The 15708-nt window shown below is 32.2% G+C and overlaps 1 protein-coding gene across 11 annotated transcripts in view; it reads left to right on the top strand.

Moving 5' to 3' along the window:
• Nucleotides 1-15708, top strand: part of ROBO1 (roundabout guidance receptor 1) — a 1151573-nt gene that overhangs the window by 1061069 nt on the left and 74796 nt on the right. For 9 of the 11 annotated variants that reach the window (XM_021932690.2, XM_021932679.2, XM_021932688.2 and 6 more), the window contains 3 exons: nucleotides 1634-1642; nucleotides 6178-6302; nucleotides 8736-8907. In XM_021932690.2, coding sequence (XP_021788382.1) covers nucleotides 1634-1642; nucleotides 6178-6302; nucleotides 8736-8907 — 306 coding nt within the window. The remainder of the gene's footprint in view (nucleotides 1-1633; nucleotides 1643-6177; nucleotides 6303-8735; nucleotides 8908-15708) is intronic. The other 2 variants (XM_021932676.2, XM_021932681.2) reach the window with 1 other exon arrangement.

Genomic DNA, 15708 nt, shown 5'->3' with positions numbered 1-15708 from the left:
TTTTTTTGTTGTTTTTAATATACATTTTTGAAATGTTTTAGGAATTTTAAATTACTGAAAATACATGAAAACATTTAGGAGTCATTTCTCTACTTTTCTGACTTTAAGGATTTATTTTAACTGCTTCAGTCTAATGGGATCAAATTTATTTTCACAGATTAATCCAAAAGATAATCCTGTAACTTTTTGTTATCTCAAAGCAAAATTCTGTTGTTACAGTTTGTCAGGTCCTCTCTTTTGTAGTGCCTAAATATTTCTTACTGTCATTTAAAACACATCATCTATAAGGTGTCAAGAAATGTAACCACATTCTATCCATTCTGTGTTTTTGAGTCTGGGTGGCATAAGTGGAGATGCTATAATAAACATTAAGCCTGTGTAAATGAGAAAATTTCTTTTTAACTTTTCTAACTTGAGTGAGTGAAAAATTATGCTTAGTTTTTTTTTTTCTCTGTAATGAAAAATAAAGACATTATTTTACTCCTGTTGAAGGGAATGTGTGAATTAAAAACGTTTCTAAATTGACTTTAAATTTTGTGTATGGTACAAAAGTATGCAAGAGAAATTTTATCTTTGTTTTATAACTGTACCACTTAACAACATTCTTTAGCATTTATTTAAACTATAGGAATATGTATCAGGTCTAATTAATTTTGATTTGCCGAAAGCTATGGAAGTTATTTATTTGAGTAAAATATATTGTAGATTTCTACTGGGACTATTATGAAAAAGTTCTGCATTTGACATGACAGTAATTATATTTGCTTATAAAACAGAAACAAAATAACCATTTCCAGTTTTTAAATATATATTATTTGAGCTGTCTCTAATAAGATGCCTAATGTTTCAACATTAAAAACAGAAAATGTAATTATGATTTATAGATAAGATTATAAAGTTTTCTTAGTTCTCATAATTTATTCACTTTTTTGTATGCACTATCTCAATTAAAAAATATGCAAGAATTTAAATGCAGCACCTTTTTAAAGGCTTGCTATTCAATTTATGGTCATGGGCCAGCAAAACTTGGATGCTTGTTAGAAATGCAAAATCTCCGGTCACACCCCTAACCTGTAGAATCATAATCTGTATCTTAACCAGCTCTCAGGGTGACTCATGCTTATTTGAGTATGAGAAGCATGGATTTCAGTTTCATAGAATATCGTTGGCAGTATACACCTTTTAAAAATTGAACTGATGATGAGTTGTGGGACTTAACATTCTTTTTTCTAAAATGCTCAATTTTTGGTTTCTGTGTAGTTTTAGCATCTAAGATTTATAATGTTTTTAAACCCATTAGATATTAGTTCTCTAACCTGTCATCTGGTAGCAACATGTAAAGTTATTTTAAAATGTTTTATAATTTTATAGCTCTCATCCATTGTAGCTCTGCCATTTAATCATAGTAGAGAATTTAAGCTTCATTTCTATTTTTCTTAAACTATTCATGATTATACCTAAAATGCTAACAAATACTCATTCATGGACAGTGTGAGCCATATATTCAAATATTAACATGTTCTTTATCTTAAGAGAAGAATCATTGTTAAGTCAAATCTTATTACTTTTCTGTTTCATTTTATGTTTCCTTATTTTTATTTATTCCATGTTTTCTTTTTTTGTTTTGTTTTAGTTGGGTCTGGTAAGTTGACATTTTATTGGCCATCTTCTAATCACCGTGTCACTGTGACTGGAACTTCTCTTCCCCTTTCCATCCATACCCTTCCATGTCCTTCAACCAATCAGCCTCCATGTTTCACTTGTCATTGGCCACAAAGACAGACTGCACAGAGTAAAGTCTGCAGGAAGTATGGGTAACTGTGACAAAGAGTGAAGGTAATGGGGTTGCTAACTTTATATCTTATTAAATTAAATGTTGTGTGATCTGTATCCTTTTATTTTTTCTCTCCCGAAATAAGTGATAGGATTGTATCTTGGTTAAGTACTGTTCCAATTTATATAAGATTAAACAAAAATACATGCAGAGAATGATTTAGGTTCTTTTGGTTCAAAATATATTTGTGAATTCACATATGTCTGTCTGAGTTTTTATAACTATTGCTCTATAACAGTCATTAAAAGTCCTGTTGGTGAGTAACAGCCTTGCACTTAGGACTGTTTGCACTCGTTTTCATTTCTGTATGTCAGATTCATTTCATTTTGTGTAGGAAATAATCCCAAGATGTGTCCAAAGTTTATCAAAATGTACTTTGATAAACATTTCTCCCCATATAAATAAATGAGCCATCAAGTTTCTAAGTGCTTACCTTGGAGGAAGGTCCAATCATTTTATAAGGTCACTAGAAAGCAATTTTTAGATAATTTTACATGAATATGCAAAAGAGTATGCCAGAGAATAACTTTGACCCTAAAGACTCTCTCTCACTGTTTTTAAGTTAAAAACTTACAATAGGTCTGGCATGGTGGCTCACACCTGTAATCCCAGCACTTTGGAAGGCTGAGGCGGTTGAATCATTTGAGGCCAAGAGTTCAAGAGCAACATGTCCAACGTTGCAAAACCCCGTCTCTACCAAAAAAATACAAAAATTAGGCGTGGCGGTGCACGCCTGTAATCCCAGCTACTCGGGAGGCTGAGGCAGGAGAATTGCTTGAACCTGGGAGGCAGAGGTTGCGGTGAACCTAGATGGCACCACTGCACTCCAGCCTGGGCAACAGAGTGAGACCCCGCCTCAGAAAAAGAAAAAAACAAAAAATTCCAATAATATTATAAAAGTGACTTTTCATAGTAATACAGATAGGATGGAATGTTCAATAATAATGTAATATCTGGATTTGAAAAAATAGGTTTCTATGTGATACCTTACAAAAATACATGTAAAGGATGAGATATAAACATAAAATAATGAAGATATAAAAGCACAGGATAATTAAGTTGAATATTTATATAATTTATTATATATTATATAATCTGTATTATTGATACAATAACAAAAATACCTAAATAGACTAGAAAGACTATTAATAAAATGGGAAAATATATTTGCAACATATAGGAGAAATGACTAAAATTGTGGCCTATCAACAGTTCTTAGAAATCAGAAAGAAAATCTGAGTTCATGAGCACAATATCCACAACAAATCAGATATCAATGACAAGATAGTGTGAAGAAAAATGTTTTAACATTTCGAATCGAAAATTGTTAATTAAGAGGAGAATCTGTTGTTTGTTTGGCAAAGATGTTAATGCTCGATGTTTGTGAGGTTGGGAAAAAACGCTATTTGTAGGCTGTTAGTGAAAGTATCAGCTGATTAAAAACATTCCTGAGCATGATTTAGCTATACTTGTTAATACATCCTGGATCTTTGCATATTTTCAGACCTTGTAACTCTACAGCTAGCAAATAATTTTGATTATACTTGTCAGAAGGATGTTCACATTACCATTATTTTTTAACAGTGAAAATTAGATATAATCTAAATTTAAAACAACTGAGATTGGTTCCGTAATTAAAGGTAATTTGCTTATTGTTTATTAAACAGTCCTTAAAATGATTTTTTAATAGTATGACCCAATTTCTGTGGCAGAAGTATGGGTAGGTTTTCTTTTCTTCCCTTTTGTCTAATTTTCCAAATTTTCATCCCTGAACATAAATGATCTTGGTAATATGATTACGTATTTTTGATTATGGCAAATTTAAATTAAAGTTGTAGCTTTCAAAAAACATTCCAAACTTTCATCATAAACATTAAGTGGGCACCTTTAATGAATGGCCTTCTCAATCTAAATAGATAGATAACAATGACAGATTGATAGATAGAAACATATTTAGGCCATTAAATTTTTTTTCTTAGAGATACGTCTACTACAACTGATATTTAAAAACACATGTAGAAGAGGGTTTTTAAAAGTTATATTTCTAAGACATATCTTGTGGCTGATGTCACTGTTGATGTTGGCTTCAGAATATGCCTACAAAATACAGTAAATTTGTTTCCAGGCAAATATCCTGTGTGGAAGGATTGCTTCAGGATGAGTGTAGTTAGCATAAGGGTTTGTATTCCTTGTTCTCGAGTAAGTCTTTGAGGTCTGAGGAGAACTGGCATTTTATAAAAGAAACATAGATTCTGGCACACATTCTTAAACATGCTTCTGAGATTTAGGAAAGAGACCACCCGAAGTTTTTTACTTAACTAAGTGGTTTGAACATTTATATTTTCCTACTCAAATTCCCTGCATATTGAAAAGTCATATGCACCCCTTCATCTAATTAATCACTTGGATTTCTTTCGCTGAAGCAAACCAAACTCCAGTCTGAATTTAGTTTATTATCCAGTCAGTCCTTTCAATGTCTTGGTCTGATTTTGACATCAATTACTCCAGCCCTTGATTAAGGAATAGAATGCTCCTGTATGGATTTGTACTGGAGGAAAATCCCCGAGCAGTGATGCACTTGCCTATTATTATACCTGGATAATGATAGTGTTTGCTAAATTCATGAGTAAGCCATTCAATTACAATCACAGTTTTAAAAAAATTATAAGCTAGAACTTCAGTGTTACCAAATTGAACTTAAACTATATTTCCTAACTTTGTATTTTCTTCCCTATAAGTTAGAGGATGTTTGAAAGCCTTTGACCTGATTTTTCAGGTCTCCTATAATTTTCTAGTCAAATGTTATAATTTCTACTCAACCTCAATTTTTAAAAAAAGAGTAGAGAAAAAGGAACACTAATCTAGGAGCTAGGAGTTCTAATTACTTTCTTCAATTTTGCCACCATGCAATCATCAAGTCGTTCTACATGTACTTTTTTTTAAAAGGGGCTTTATATTTGAAATATATACATGTTTTTAATATGCATATTAAGTAGCTTTTAACATTTCTTTATGACCTGTAAATTCAAATACCCAGATTTAGGGACATTTCAGCTATTTTATTAAAATTTATAAATTTATAAAATCTATAACTTTATATATTTTATATGTATTAAAATATATTTTACATATATCTGTATATTAAATGCAACTGATCAAGAAATTGTAAGTCACAGAAAAGTATCTTTTTCAATACTGACCTTCATTAGCAAAGAAATTATATTCTTGTGAGCAGACTGATGACATTTGTGAACATAATCTGAATATAATTTGATTCATATTCACATTAAGGAGTTTCCCTAAGTGATGGATTTAAGTAACTCAACATACTTTTAAAGAGAAGGTTAGAAATAGTGTAAAAGTCTTAAAAAGTAGAGTAGACAAACCCTGTCCTGTAGAAACTATTAAATGTCGCTTGAAGCATTTGTTCACTTCAATTGAAACTGAGACAAGAGAGGAGAATAATTAGGTGTTTCAGACAGCTGATAAGAAATGGATTTGAAAAGTGTAAACAGTAGGTAAAAAGATTTACATTCTGTGCACATTTTTCCAAGCCCAAAGCTCAGCCCAAAAGCAAATACCTTTTCTTTTCCCAGAAGTGACTCCATCAGCACACCTAACGTTTTCAACTACCATCGTATTCCATGCAATTGACACAATTTTCTGACACTATTTACTGCTGGATGAAGTAGCCATTTAAATCGGTCTAAATCAAACAGTTTGGACAAAGCCGGCAGTATTTATAATGTCAGGATGAGCAGATGTTTCAAATTTGCCCTCATTTCCATATATATTCTGTTTGAACATGCCCTTGCCTATGTAAATGAAAGAGGCATTGCACTCCACTCTTGCTTTAAATTCATTTCTATTCAAATAATTGGACTGAAGATTTTAAATGGTTATAATTTGCATGGTAGCATTTCAGGAGATTTTGAGTTAAAGTAATTTTAAGACCTTCCTGCATCAGGAGATCCTTTTGTGTATGATTAAAACTCATTCACCTTTAAGCAGATCTAAAGGAGAAAAGATAATATTTATTCATAAAAAATTCAGGTATACTTAGAATGTAGAGGGTCAAATTGTAGCTTTAGAATTCTTTTCAATATGTGGGTTAATCTTAGAAGGTCAGGTAATAAAAAACTTCATATAACAACTCGGTTTCATTCTCTAACCATGAACCTAACATTTTAGTTTCAAATTAAGGACAAGAATTGGTATATCATTACTGTTTTACATAACATGCTGTATAAAATAACAGCAGCACTTAGAATATAAGTGATTGTCTCAATTAGGACAATAACTACATGCTTTTAATTCAGTGTAATTTGTTTCATCTCCTTTAGAACCTCCACATTTTGTCGTGAAACCCCGTGACCAGGTTGTTGCCTTGGGACGGACTGTAACTTTTCAGTGTGAAGCAACTGGAAATCCTCAACCAGCTATTTTTTGGAGGAGAGAGGGGAGCCAGGTACAACCTTTTCCTAATTTTTTTTAAATCAGCAAAGATGGTTGCCAGGATGTATGAGAAGAGAAACCAACATATTACTTAGTCATGCAGCTGTCACGTTAAGAGAACTGGGAAATCTCTTGAGTGCCCAGAAAATTTTAGCAATGAGAAGGAAGACAAAATTTTCTTTACTGCTTGAATTCTGAAAGCAATTTTCTCTACCTAGTTTTGGTACACAAGATAGTATATAAAGTTTACCTTTATTTGTAGCTCAGCCACATTAAAAAGAAAAACACTTTTTTCTCAATATTATCCAATTAATTATTATTTGTATTATTCAGGTATCTGGAATTATATATTAAAAGAGATTTATGTACATTTAAAACAGATGATAATTATTCAGTGATTTCTCTGAAAGCTTCAGGAGTCTGAACTGCCTTCTGAATCATTAACCTATATGAAATTATCTTTAACAGAGATGGTGTGTTAAATATAATTTGTTATATTCAAATGTGTTGAAAACTATCACATGCAGTCAACATTTGCTATAAAATCTAACTCTCTTTTATGAACTTCAATTTTGTATATGTATGGAAACTGAAATACAGAAATTTATACTCTTTTAAACTCTTAAGTTCATTATTGGACTTCAGTTTAATAAACAGGAAATCTTAGAAGAGTTTAAAATATCTTTTTGTCTCATCTCTTAATGATTAGCCTTCTTCAGTAAAACAAAAACGTGACTGGGCACAGTGACTCATGCTTGTAATGTCAGCACTTTGGGAGGCTTGGGCAGGAGGATCACTTGACCTCAGGAGTTTGAGACTAGCCTAGGCAATATAGTGAGCCCTCATCTCTGCAAAACATTAAAAATAAACAGCTAGTGGGGCATGGTGGTGAGTGTTTCTAGTCCCAGCTCCTCCAGAGGCTGGGGCAGGAGGATCACTGGAGTCCCTGAGGTAGAGGCTGCAGTGAGCTGTGATTGCATCACTGCACTCCAGCCTGGGTGAAAGAGCGAGACACTGTCTCAGAAAATAAGTATACAAAGCAGAACGTTTCCCTCTACTTGCTTCTGATATGTGTAAATAAACAATTCTCATTCATGTTTAACACTTATTCCTGACCTTTTTTTATTTTGCTTAAATCAATCATGGGTGTTTGTTTCATGGTCTTGCTTCTAATGTGTTCTTATAAAAAACAGGTCATTTACTGACTGCATTTAATATTTGGTAGGGAATGCCATCAAGTTCACCTTTTCTTCCACTTTGGTAGCCAAATATTGATTTGATTATCGTATATAGGCCCATATTTGAATTCTAGTAACTTGGTAGGTTCTAACACATTCCATTTGGCCTCAAAGAACTAAATTTGCTGAAATCAAATTATAGACAAGAAAGAATGAAATATTTCAATAGGGCAGGAAGAATTTTAGTGCATTTTAGAAGGAAATCTTTGTAGCAGTAATAGTAAATCCACTGGAACGTCTTCTTAAAGGAGTAGTATTTTGATGATTCATTTAAGTTATTTAAACATTGGATCAAATTTCCAAATAATTTAGGTTTTGTTCAATATTCCAACTCACTTTTTCCTAAAATGTTGTCATTGTACATATATCCATGGAATAGTAGTTAAACCTTTATAAAATAACGTATATTAAAAGGCACCAAAACTTTTTAAAAGAATTAATTTTGTTGTGGTAGGGAAAATGTTACTATTTTTTATTTCACGAAATTCAGTAACATGATCTGTTATTTTATGTGACATATACCCTAACTCTAAGAAGCATGATGTTTTAATTAAATTCAACATAGGAATTTTAGAAAATCCATAACAGGATTTTCTCACCAATTAACAAGAAAAACAAGATATGTGTTAAAAGTTTGGTATAGGTTACTGAACTTTTACAATGGATAGCTAACAGAAATGCTTATTGTGGTGCCAAAATGGTATCGTATCCTTGATTTTAATTTGTCAGAATTTGTTTACATATTAATTCTTGAATATATTAAAGGTTTTAGGATTAATAATCCTAGTAGTCATAGATAGGTGAAGCAAGACTTTTGTCTTTGTTTTGCTAAATAGGTCAACATTTTTTACTACAGTGATAGTTAATATTCTTACATATCTAGTATTGCTTAAAAACAGATAGAAACATATATATCAATCTTGAGAGTTACTTAAATTTTCAAATGATCCTATACGAGGTTAGATTATTAAACATTGTATGTGTATATGTGTACATATGTAGATATTTACGTGCATGGATGTGTATATATGTGGGCATGTGATGGAAGCATATTTAGCTTATTTTTGCATATGTATATATAGAGATAAATATGCATATGTGTATGTATACTTTTATATGTATGTTTTTAAATGTAAATGTATAAATGCCAAAATACTGGAACCTAACAACCTATTTTTATTTTCCTCCATCCCAATTTCTGGGTTTAGAATCTGCTCTTCTCGTATCAACCACCACAGTCATCCAGCCGGTTTTCAGTCTCCCAGACTGGTGACCTCACAATTACTAATGTCCAGCGATCTGATGTTGGTTACTACATCTGCCAGACTTTAAATGTTGCTGGAAGCATCATCACAAAGGCATATTTGGAAGTTACAGATGGTAACGTGTACAACATTTTATTTCAAGATGTCCAAGTTTGGCTTAGGATCCACAGAGGGTGCCCGTAGATATATTTATTCCCAACTTTATACCTTTTTATGGCTATTTTAGTGCAAAACCTAAAAGAGTGTTGATACAATAAATTCAAAATTATTCTTATTTTAACCTAAATGTTTGATAAATTCGTAGCATTCAGTCAGATTCATAAAAGCATAGCAATTATCTAAGGAGAAGTTTATACTAAATGGCTGCATATAGGAATATATCTATGTTTTGGAAAACAAAAAAATATTTTGTAATATCTTAGTGTAAATTGCCATCTCTTCGCTTTCCTCTATAATTGAGGAGATACGATGAATTTTTAGATCATAAGTCCAAAATCTAAAAGCTCACACTTACAATAGTGAACAAGTTTTCTTTAATGTGATTTTATTCTGTCAACTCCCCTAAACACGCTCAATTAATGCCAAACCTATTATAAAGACACAGTGCTGAACAAAATCTCCAAACTGTAAGATGGACAGTAGTGATAATTTGAGAAGAAGATGAAAGAAGAAGAAAAAAACACACATAAATATGTTTTATTCTCTCTCTATATATATATAGGAAATATTTCTTCCTGGTCATTCTCTTAATGATGGCTTTAGGGATTAAGTAGTTAATTTTGCTGAAAACCAATTTTTTTATGATTAGTGCTTTTACTGTTCTGTCCTACTTTGAGGCCATGAAAATGTTCTTCTATGTCTTCTTCTAGAAGTTTTATTATTTACACCTTTGAGATGCAAATTTTTTATCTATCTTGGTTAATTTTTGTATATGGTATGTTTCAAAGTCAAAATTCTTTTCATTTCCCCCATATGAAAACTGATAATTCGGCATAACTTACTGGAAAGACTCTCCTTCCTCCACTGAATTGCAGTGGCGTCTTGTCACAATTCCAATAAGCATAGATTTGTAGGCCTATTTCTGGTCTGTTTATTCTATTTCATGCCACCCAAAATGCTAGGATTACAGGTATGAGCCACCACGCCCGGCCCATATGTTGTTAATTATTGTAGCTTTATACTAAGTCTTAAAAACTGGTAGTAAAAGTCTCCGCCTTTCTTTGCTTGTTTTGGGTTTGCTATTGAAGATCATCCACATTTTCTTACAAATTTTAAAATAAACTTGTGAAAATCAAATGTACACACCCACTCCCTAAACAAACAAAAAATCTGAATATTTAATTTTGTTTTTATTTAAATTGTTGAATAACTTAAGAATTAACATCTTAATCTGAGTCCATTCAGGGAATCAGTATATATCCTACAAATATCTCTCAATTATTTAGGTCTTTAATTTCTCTCAGCAATGCTTTGGAGTTTCAAGAGTAAAGGCTTTGCAGATATTTTAAGGTGTTTCATGATTTTGATGAATATGAATATATATATTTATATATGTATACACATGCCATCATATCAAAAATATGTACACAGTCACATCAAAAATCATGTATATTCTCTTTAATATATAGGAATAAAATTATAATAATATAATTTTATTATTGAATTGTATGAGGCAAGTGCTTGAATGTACAATTGACTTTTTTATATTAACCTTGTGTCCAGCAACTTTGCTAAATTCACTCATTTTTAATAGTTTGTAGGTAGATTATTTTGAAATTTTTATGTACAAAATGTGTCAGCTGCACATAAAAAGTTTTACGTCTTTCTTTCAATATTTATACCTTTTATTTCTTTTACTTGTCCTACATTGCCTCTGACCTCCAATATCGTGAGCAGAATTGGCAATAATGGATATATTTTTCTTGATCCTAACATCAGGGGGAAATAATTTAATATTTTACCACCAGATACAGTGTTGGCTAGGACTTTTGTAGATATCTTTGAATTTCAAGAAGTTCTGGAGGAATTTGTTAAAACATCAGTTTCATTATTTTCTTTTCTAGTGTTCTCAGGGTAAGTGTATATTCCTTAATGGCTTTACCATTCATTATCTGCCCTCACTGCAGGCTCAGTTCTGAATACTGTGTTGCTCACGTGCCCTAATCATTGTGCTTGCCGTGCTTCTCCATCTTAAGTCTTCTGCACGTTGTTTCCACCAACGTGAAACTTCATTTCCTTCAAGAAGCATTCCCTAACTCTTCAAATTCAGGTTCCATCCTCCAGCCCCTGCAGTACATACATAGATTGCATCCTATATTTTTCTGTGTTCTGTTTATTTTCCTATGTTCTTCATAAGACATTGAATTCCATGAAGGCAGGACCTGTGTTTCTCTAGTCCAGTGCTTGCTAGTATCCAGCCAAGATCTCTCATGTGCCAAATGCTCAATAGATTTTTTTTTTAATGAGTGGATGAAACAAAGAAAAAAGGAAGAACAACTAGCTTTTGGTTAAGTGAGAATTCAACACTGGGATTGTCTCTCTCAAAAGCTCAAATTCTTACCCCTGTATATGATACATATTACACATGTACTGGCTCCAATAAGCTAGAATGACATAAAATATTTTTATAATGTCTAAGTACATTACAGCCATTAAATAATGATTGTGAAAGCCATATAGTGAATTTGATAATGACTGCTATAACCAATATATAGAGACATTAGAACATAGAATGGCACATACATTAATAATTGCAACTTTGTAAAGCGACTTATATATAGGTATACATTTAAAAAGATTTTAGAAAGCTATGCTAAAGTAGTCTCAAATATCACCAATTTTTATAATTTAAAGCAAAGGTTTTTATGTGCCGACTGGCATGACATTATCACAAATTGCTTGTATTTGTGAGACTAGATCATGCGTAGACCTTTTATTAAACTATAAAAAACAAAATCTCTAAATATCTGTGAATTTAGGATTCATCCCTACTAGCCAGTTCAACAGTAAATGTTCTGTTTCACCCTGCAAACTCTGGGGGTTTTAAGGTGATTTTGTGTTTGCTATTTTTGCACTGTTTTTAAAGTTTTGTTTGCTTTATTTTGGAGCTTATTGATATTGTGAAAACAACTTAACACTGTGGTCTCATTCTTCATGGGTAAAACTAGAATTATTGCCAGTGCTGGAAATAGCAATATTTATACATTAGCAAGTCCAGAGGATTGCTAGTAGGCAGAGTACTTGGGGATACTATTTGTCTTTAGCTTCTTGACCTTCTTTACTGTCTGCAAACAGAGCAAAGACAAAGGCAGAATAAAACATGAAGCACGGAAGTAGCAGCTGCCTTTAAAATGTTGTGTTGACTGTAGCTGTGGTCTATCTCTAATAGCATTTGACTCAGAAACATACAAATTCATGTCTTCTATTTAACTGAACATCTTTCTTCTCTTTATTATAGTATTAGAGCGTAAGAAAACAAAGTTAATGATTACTACATAATGTATAAAATTTAAAGTCATTTGTGTTCATCTCACAAAATGCATAGATACATAGTGCATAGAGTGTTATATTTTATCTAGAAAAGTGATTTGCCAGTTAATACTTGATTTGGACAAGTCACTTGGACTTCTAGAGTTTCAGTTCCCTGATTTCTAAAATGGAATAATAATATTTTATAGCCAAATTTATACATTTCCAAGATACGACGTTTGTACTTTGTAAGTGGATGAAAATTACGTTCTTTATCTGTGATGCATATTGGCGTATAAATGTGACTTTTGTACATGAACTAATCAATGTGTGTATATTATTTTCTTTTTCACTTAAAAGTATTTCGTAAGTATATTTATGTATATTAACATAGACCTCATGATCATTACTTTGAGGTGACAAATTACTACAATCTGATTATATACCCTTATTTTGGAGGGGTTTTGAAGTCTTTCCTTAAATGTGGGGAAAAGATAACTAAACTTTTATAAACTTGTATAACCCTGCTGTAAAATAGATATAAAATATATATATATTATATATTATATATAACTTATGTATTATACATTTTATTTTATATATTTTATAATATATTTTAAATGTATTCTTAATATATTTTATTTTATATATTTTATAATATATAAATATTGCAGCAGGTTTACACCTCCTGTTGTACCTGTTACACTGCTTATACCATCACTGCCTCCACCACTATTATTTTTATACTGACAATAATGAGCTACCGTGACTAATAACAAGCTATAGGAGAAGCTTACATAGGGCCAGGCACTATACTAGAAACTTTTCACACATTAACAATTTCAGATCTAACCATATTTTACCAGTGAGGAATCTGAGGCAGTGAATGTGAAGATGTGTACCCAAATTACAATGATAAGTAGCAGAACTAACATGTTTACATCTCCGATAAGGTAGCTACTTACCATATGGGGCTATTTAAATTTGAATTTAAATTACTTAAAATGAAATAAAATTGCATATCCAATTCCCCAATTACTCTAGCTACTTGGAGCTATTGGCTAATATATTAGAAAGAGTAGATATGGAACATTTCCATTGTATGGCACTAACATTTTCTGACTCCAAAGTCATTGCATTTAATCCTTTGTTAAACACTGCTGATTCTTAAACACTTCCTATTTTACTTCTGGATAATTCATTCTGATAATTCCAGTAGAAGATCCTAGACCTGAATATGAGGTTTGTCTCATTCTAAATTAAGGTTTGACTCATCAATGCAGTACATTCTTTGGTGTCTGTAAGTGTAAACATTTTACGAGTATTTTATTCTACTTCATGACATCAAAAACCTTAGTTTCTCTACCTGAAAACATCAAATTGCTTTATTGTACTCTAAACATTTCTCTTCTTTTTTTTTTTTTTTTTTTTTTTTTTGAGACAGGGTCTCACTCTGTCACCCAGGCTGGAGTGCAGTGGCCTGATCAAAGCCCACCACTGCAGTTTAAACCTCCTGGGCTCCGGTGATCCTCCCACCTCCGTCTCTCAAGTTGCTGGGACTACAGGGGCACGCCACCATGGCTGGCTAATTTCTTCTGTGTGTGGAGATGGGGTTTTGCCATGTTACCCAGACTGGTTTTGAACTCCTAGGCTTAAGCAGTCCACGTTCCTTGGCCACCCAAAGTGCTGGATTACAGGCGTGAGCCCCAGTGCCTGGACAGATCTTTCATCTCTGATTTGCATAATAGTTTGTTGTTGTTGTTTTACCAAAGAGGACACTAGCGATACTACAGTACATATATATGTCAGCCTTTTGCAGTTAGCCAAGCACTCCCTTATCTGTTCCATGTAAATATGCATAACAATGCCCTTCCTGAGATATTAGAAAAACGTATTATTATGCTTAGTTTGTGGATTTAAAACAATACAAAACTGAGGCTTAGAGAATTTAAGGAACTTGCCCAAAGACATATGGCAGATGCTAGAGCTGATCCTTTTCTTTTATTGCTTTATTTTTGTTAAGTATGCATTGTATTGTAAATTATATGGAAACAATGACATCAATAACTGGGTTGGGATGGAATGGGGAGGTGTGGATGACACTAAATAAAATACAAATATCAAAGAACCGTAAGGGTAAAGAACATTGAATATATTCCCAGATGTTGGATTGTTTCTAAATATGATAAGACTATCAAATTTAAACCATCCTTCTATTAGACTTAATTATAATCAGTTATAAAGAATACTCCTGCCAAGTTTCAAACTCTAGCCTTCTAATTCACCCCTTGGTATTGCAAACTTCACCCTAGTAACCAAGACATAGAAGAGAATTGAAAGATTAGAGTGGAAATGCACTCCATTGCTTTCCTGTTTATCTTTTCTTTTCTTTTTCTTTAGTTTGCATGCACAAAACTAATATTTATTGCATGACAAATGAGGAACAAATTAAAGTGTGACTCCAGCTTGTGGAAATCTTTGGTGCATAGAACTTCGACCATGACAGATCCAGCTTTGAAAATTATTGCCTCCAAAATTTAGTTACTCTGGCAACCAGTTTTCTTTAACCAGGCAACTTAGAATCTTTCTTTGTACATTCGTGTCTTTTAATAATTTTCATTAACATCCAGAATTTTCAAGTTGATTAATTAAAGAAAATTTCTGAAATTTAGTTTTTAAGTCATTAAAAAAAAAAAAAAAAACACTGTAGAGTTTCATATAAATTGCCTAAATCAGGGCATGGGAACGCTTCTTCAGTGTAGGATTTATTCTAGTTCCAACACAGTTGTTCTGTGTTTTCCCCTAAAAAGGACTTCATGCCAGATAAAGGTTTTAGATTTTAGACTTTTTTCGTGTAATCATAGGGATAATTGTATTTACACATAATAAAATTGCCTCTCGTTATTTTCCGTAGTACGTTATAACTGTTATCTAAGGTAACGGAGTTAGCTGAGGCACGTTCCCAATCCTATTAAACCCAATAGAGCAGCACAGTATTTGCCAAGTTAGAACATCATTTTGACTTGTCTTTTGGATCTGCCAACCAACAATGTATTTGGGCAATTTTCCAGTTTCTTTGAATTTGTTACAATTGGGTAATTTTCTCCCATGTATATTGTAATAGAAAGAATTACAGGATAAAAAGGCACAGGGAACTCAATCATACTGATTTATTAAATTATGAAAATCCAATGCACTTTTTTGGATCCAAAATTGTTAAACATTCTGGTATGGTATCATGTTTCTTTTTTTTCTGTTGTACGAAACAGTTATGAAATGTCAGTTTGGTTTTGCTTCATTTGTTATAATTTCTCTCATATGTTTCCTTGAGAGGAATGGTTTTTTGTTGTTGTTGTTGTTATGTTGTGTTTTTTCATATTTTTAAGTTTAAAAAGTACAGTATTCCATTATCATGACTCTGTATCTACTTCAGCATCCACAATCCTAA

The sequence above is a fragment of the Papio anubis genome, chromosome 2 (genome assembly GCF_008728515.1).
Source record: "Papio anubis isolate 15944 chromosome 2, Panubis1.0, whole genome shotgun sequence".
NCBI lineage: Eukaryota > Metazoa > Chordata > Mammalia > Primates > Cercopithecidae > Papio > Papio anubis.
The sequence above is the reverse complement of the archived record's forward strand: the minus strand, read 5'-3'. Positions and strand labels throughout refer to the sequence as shown.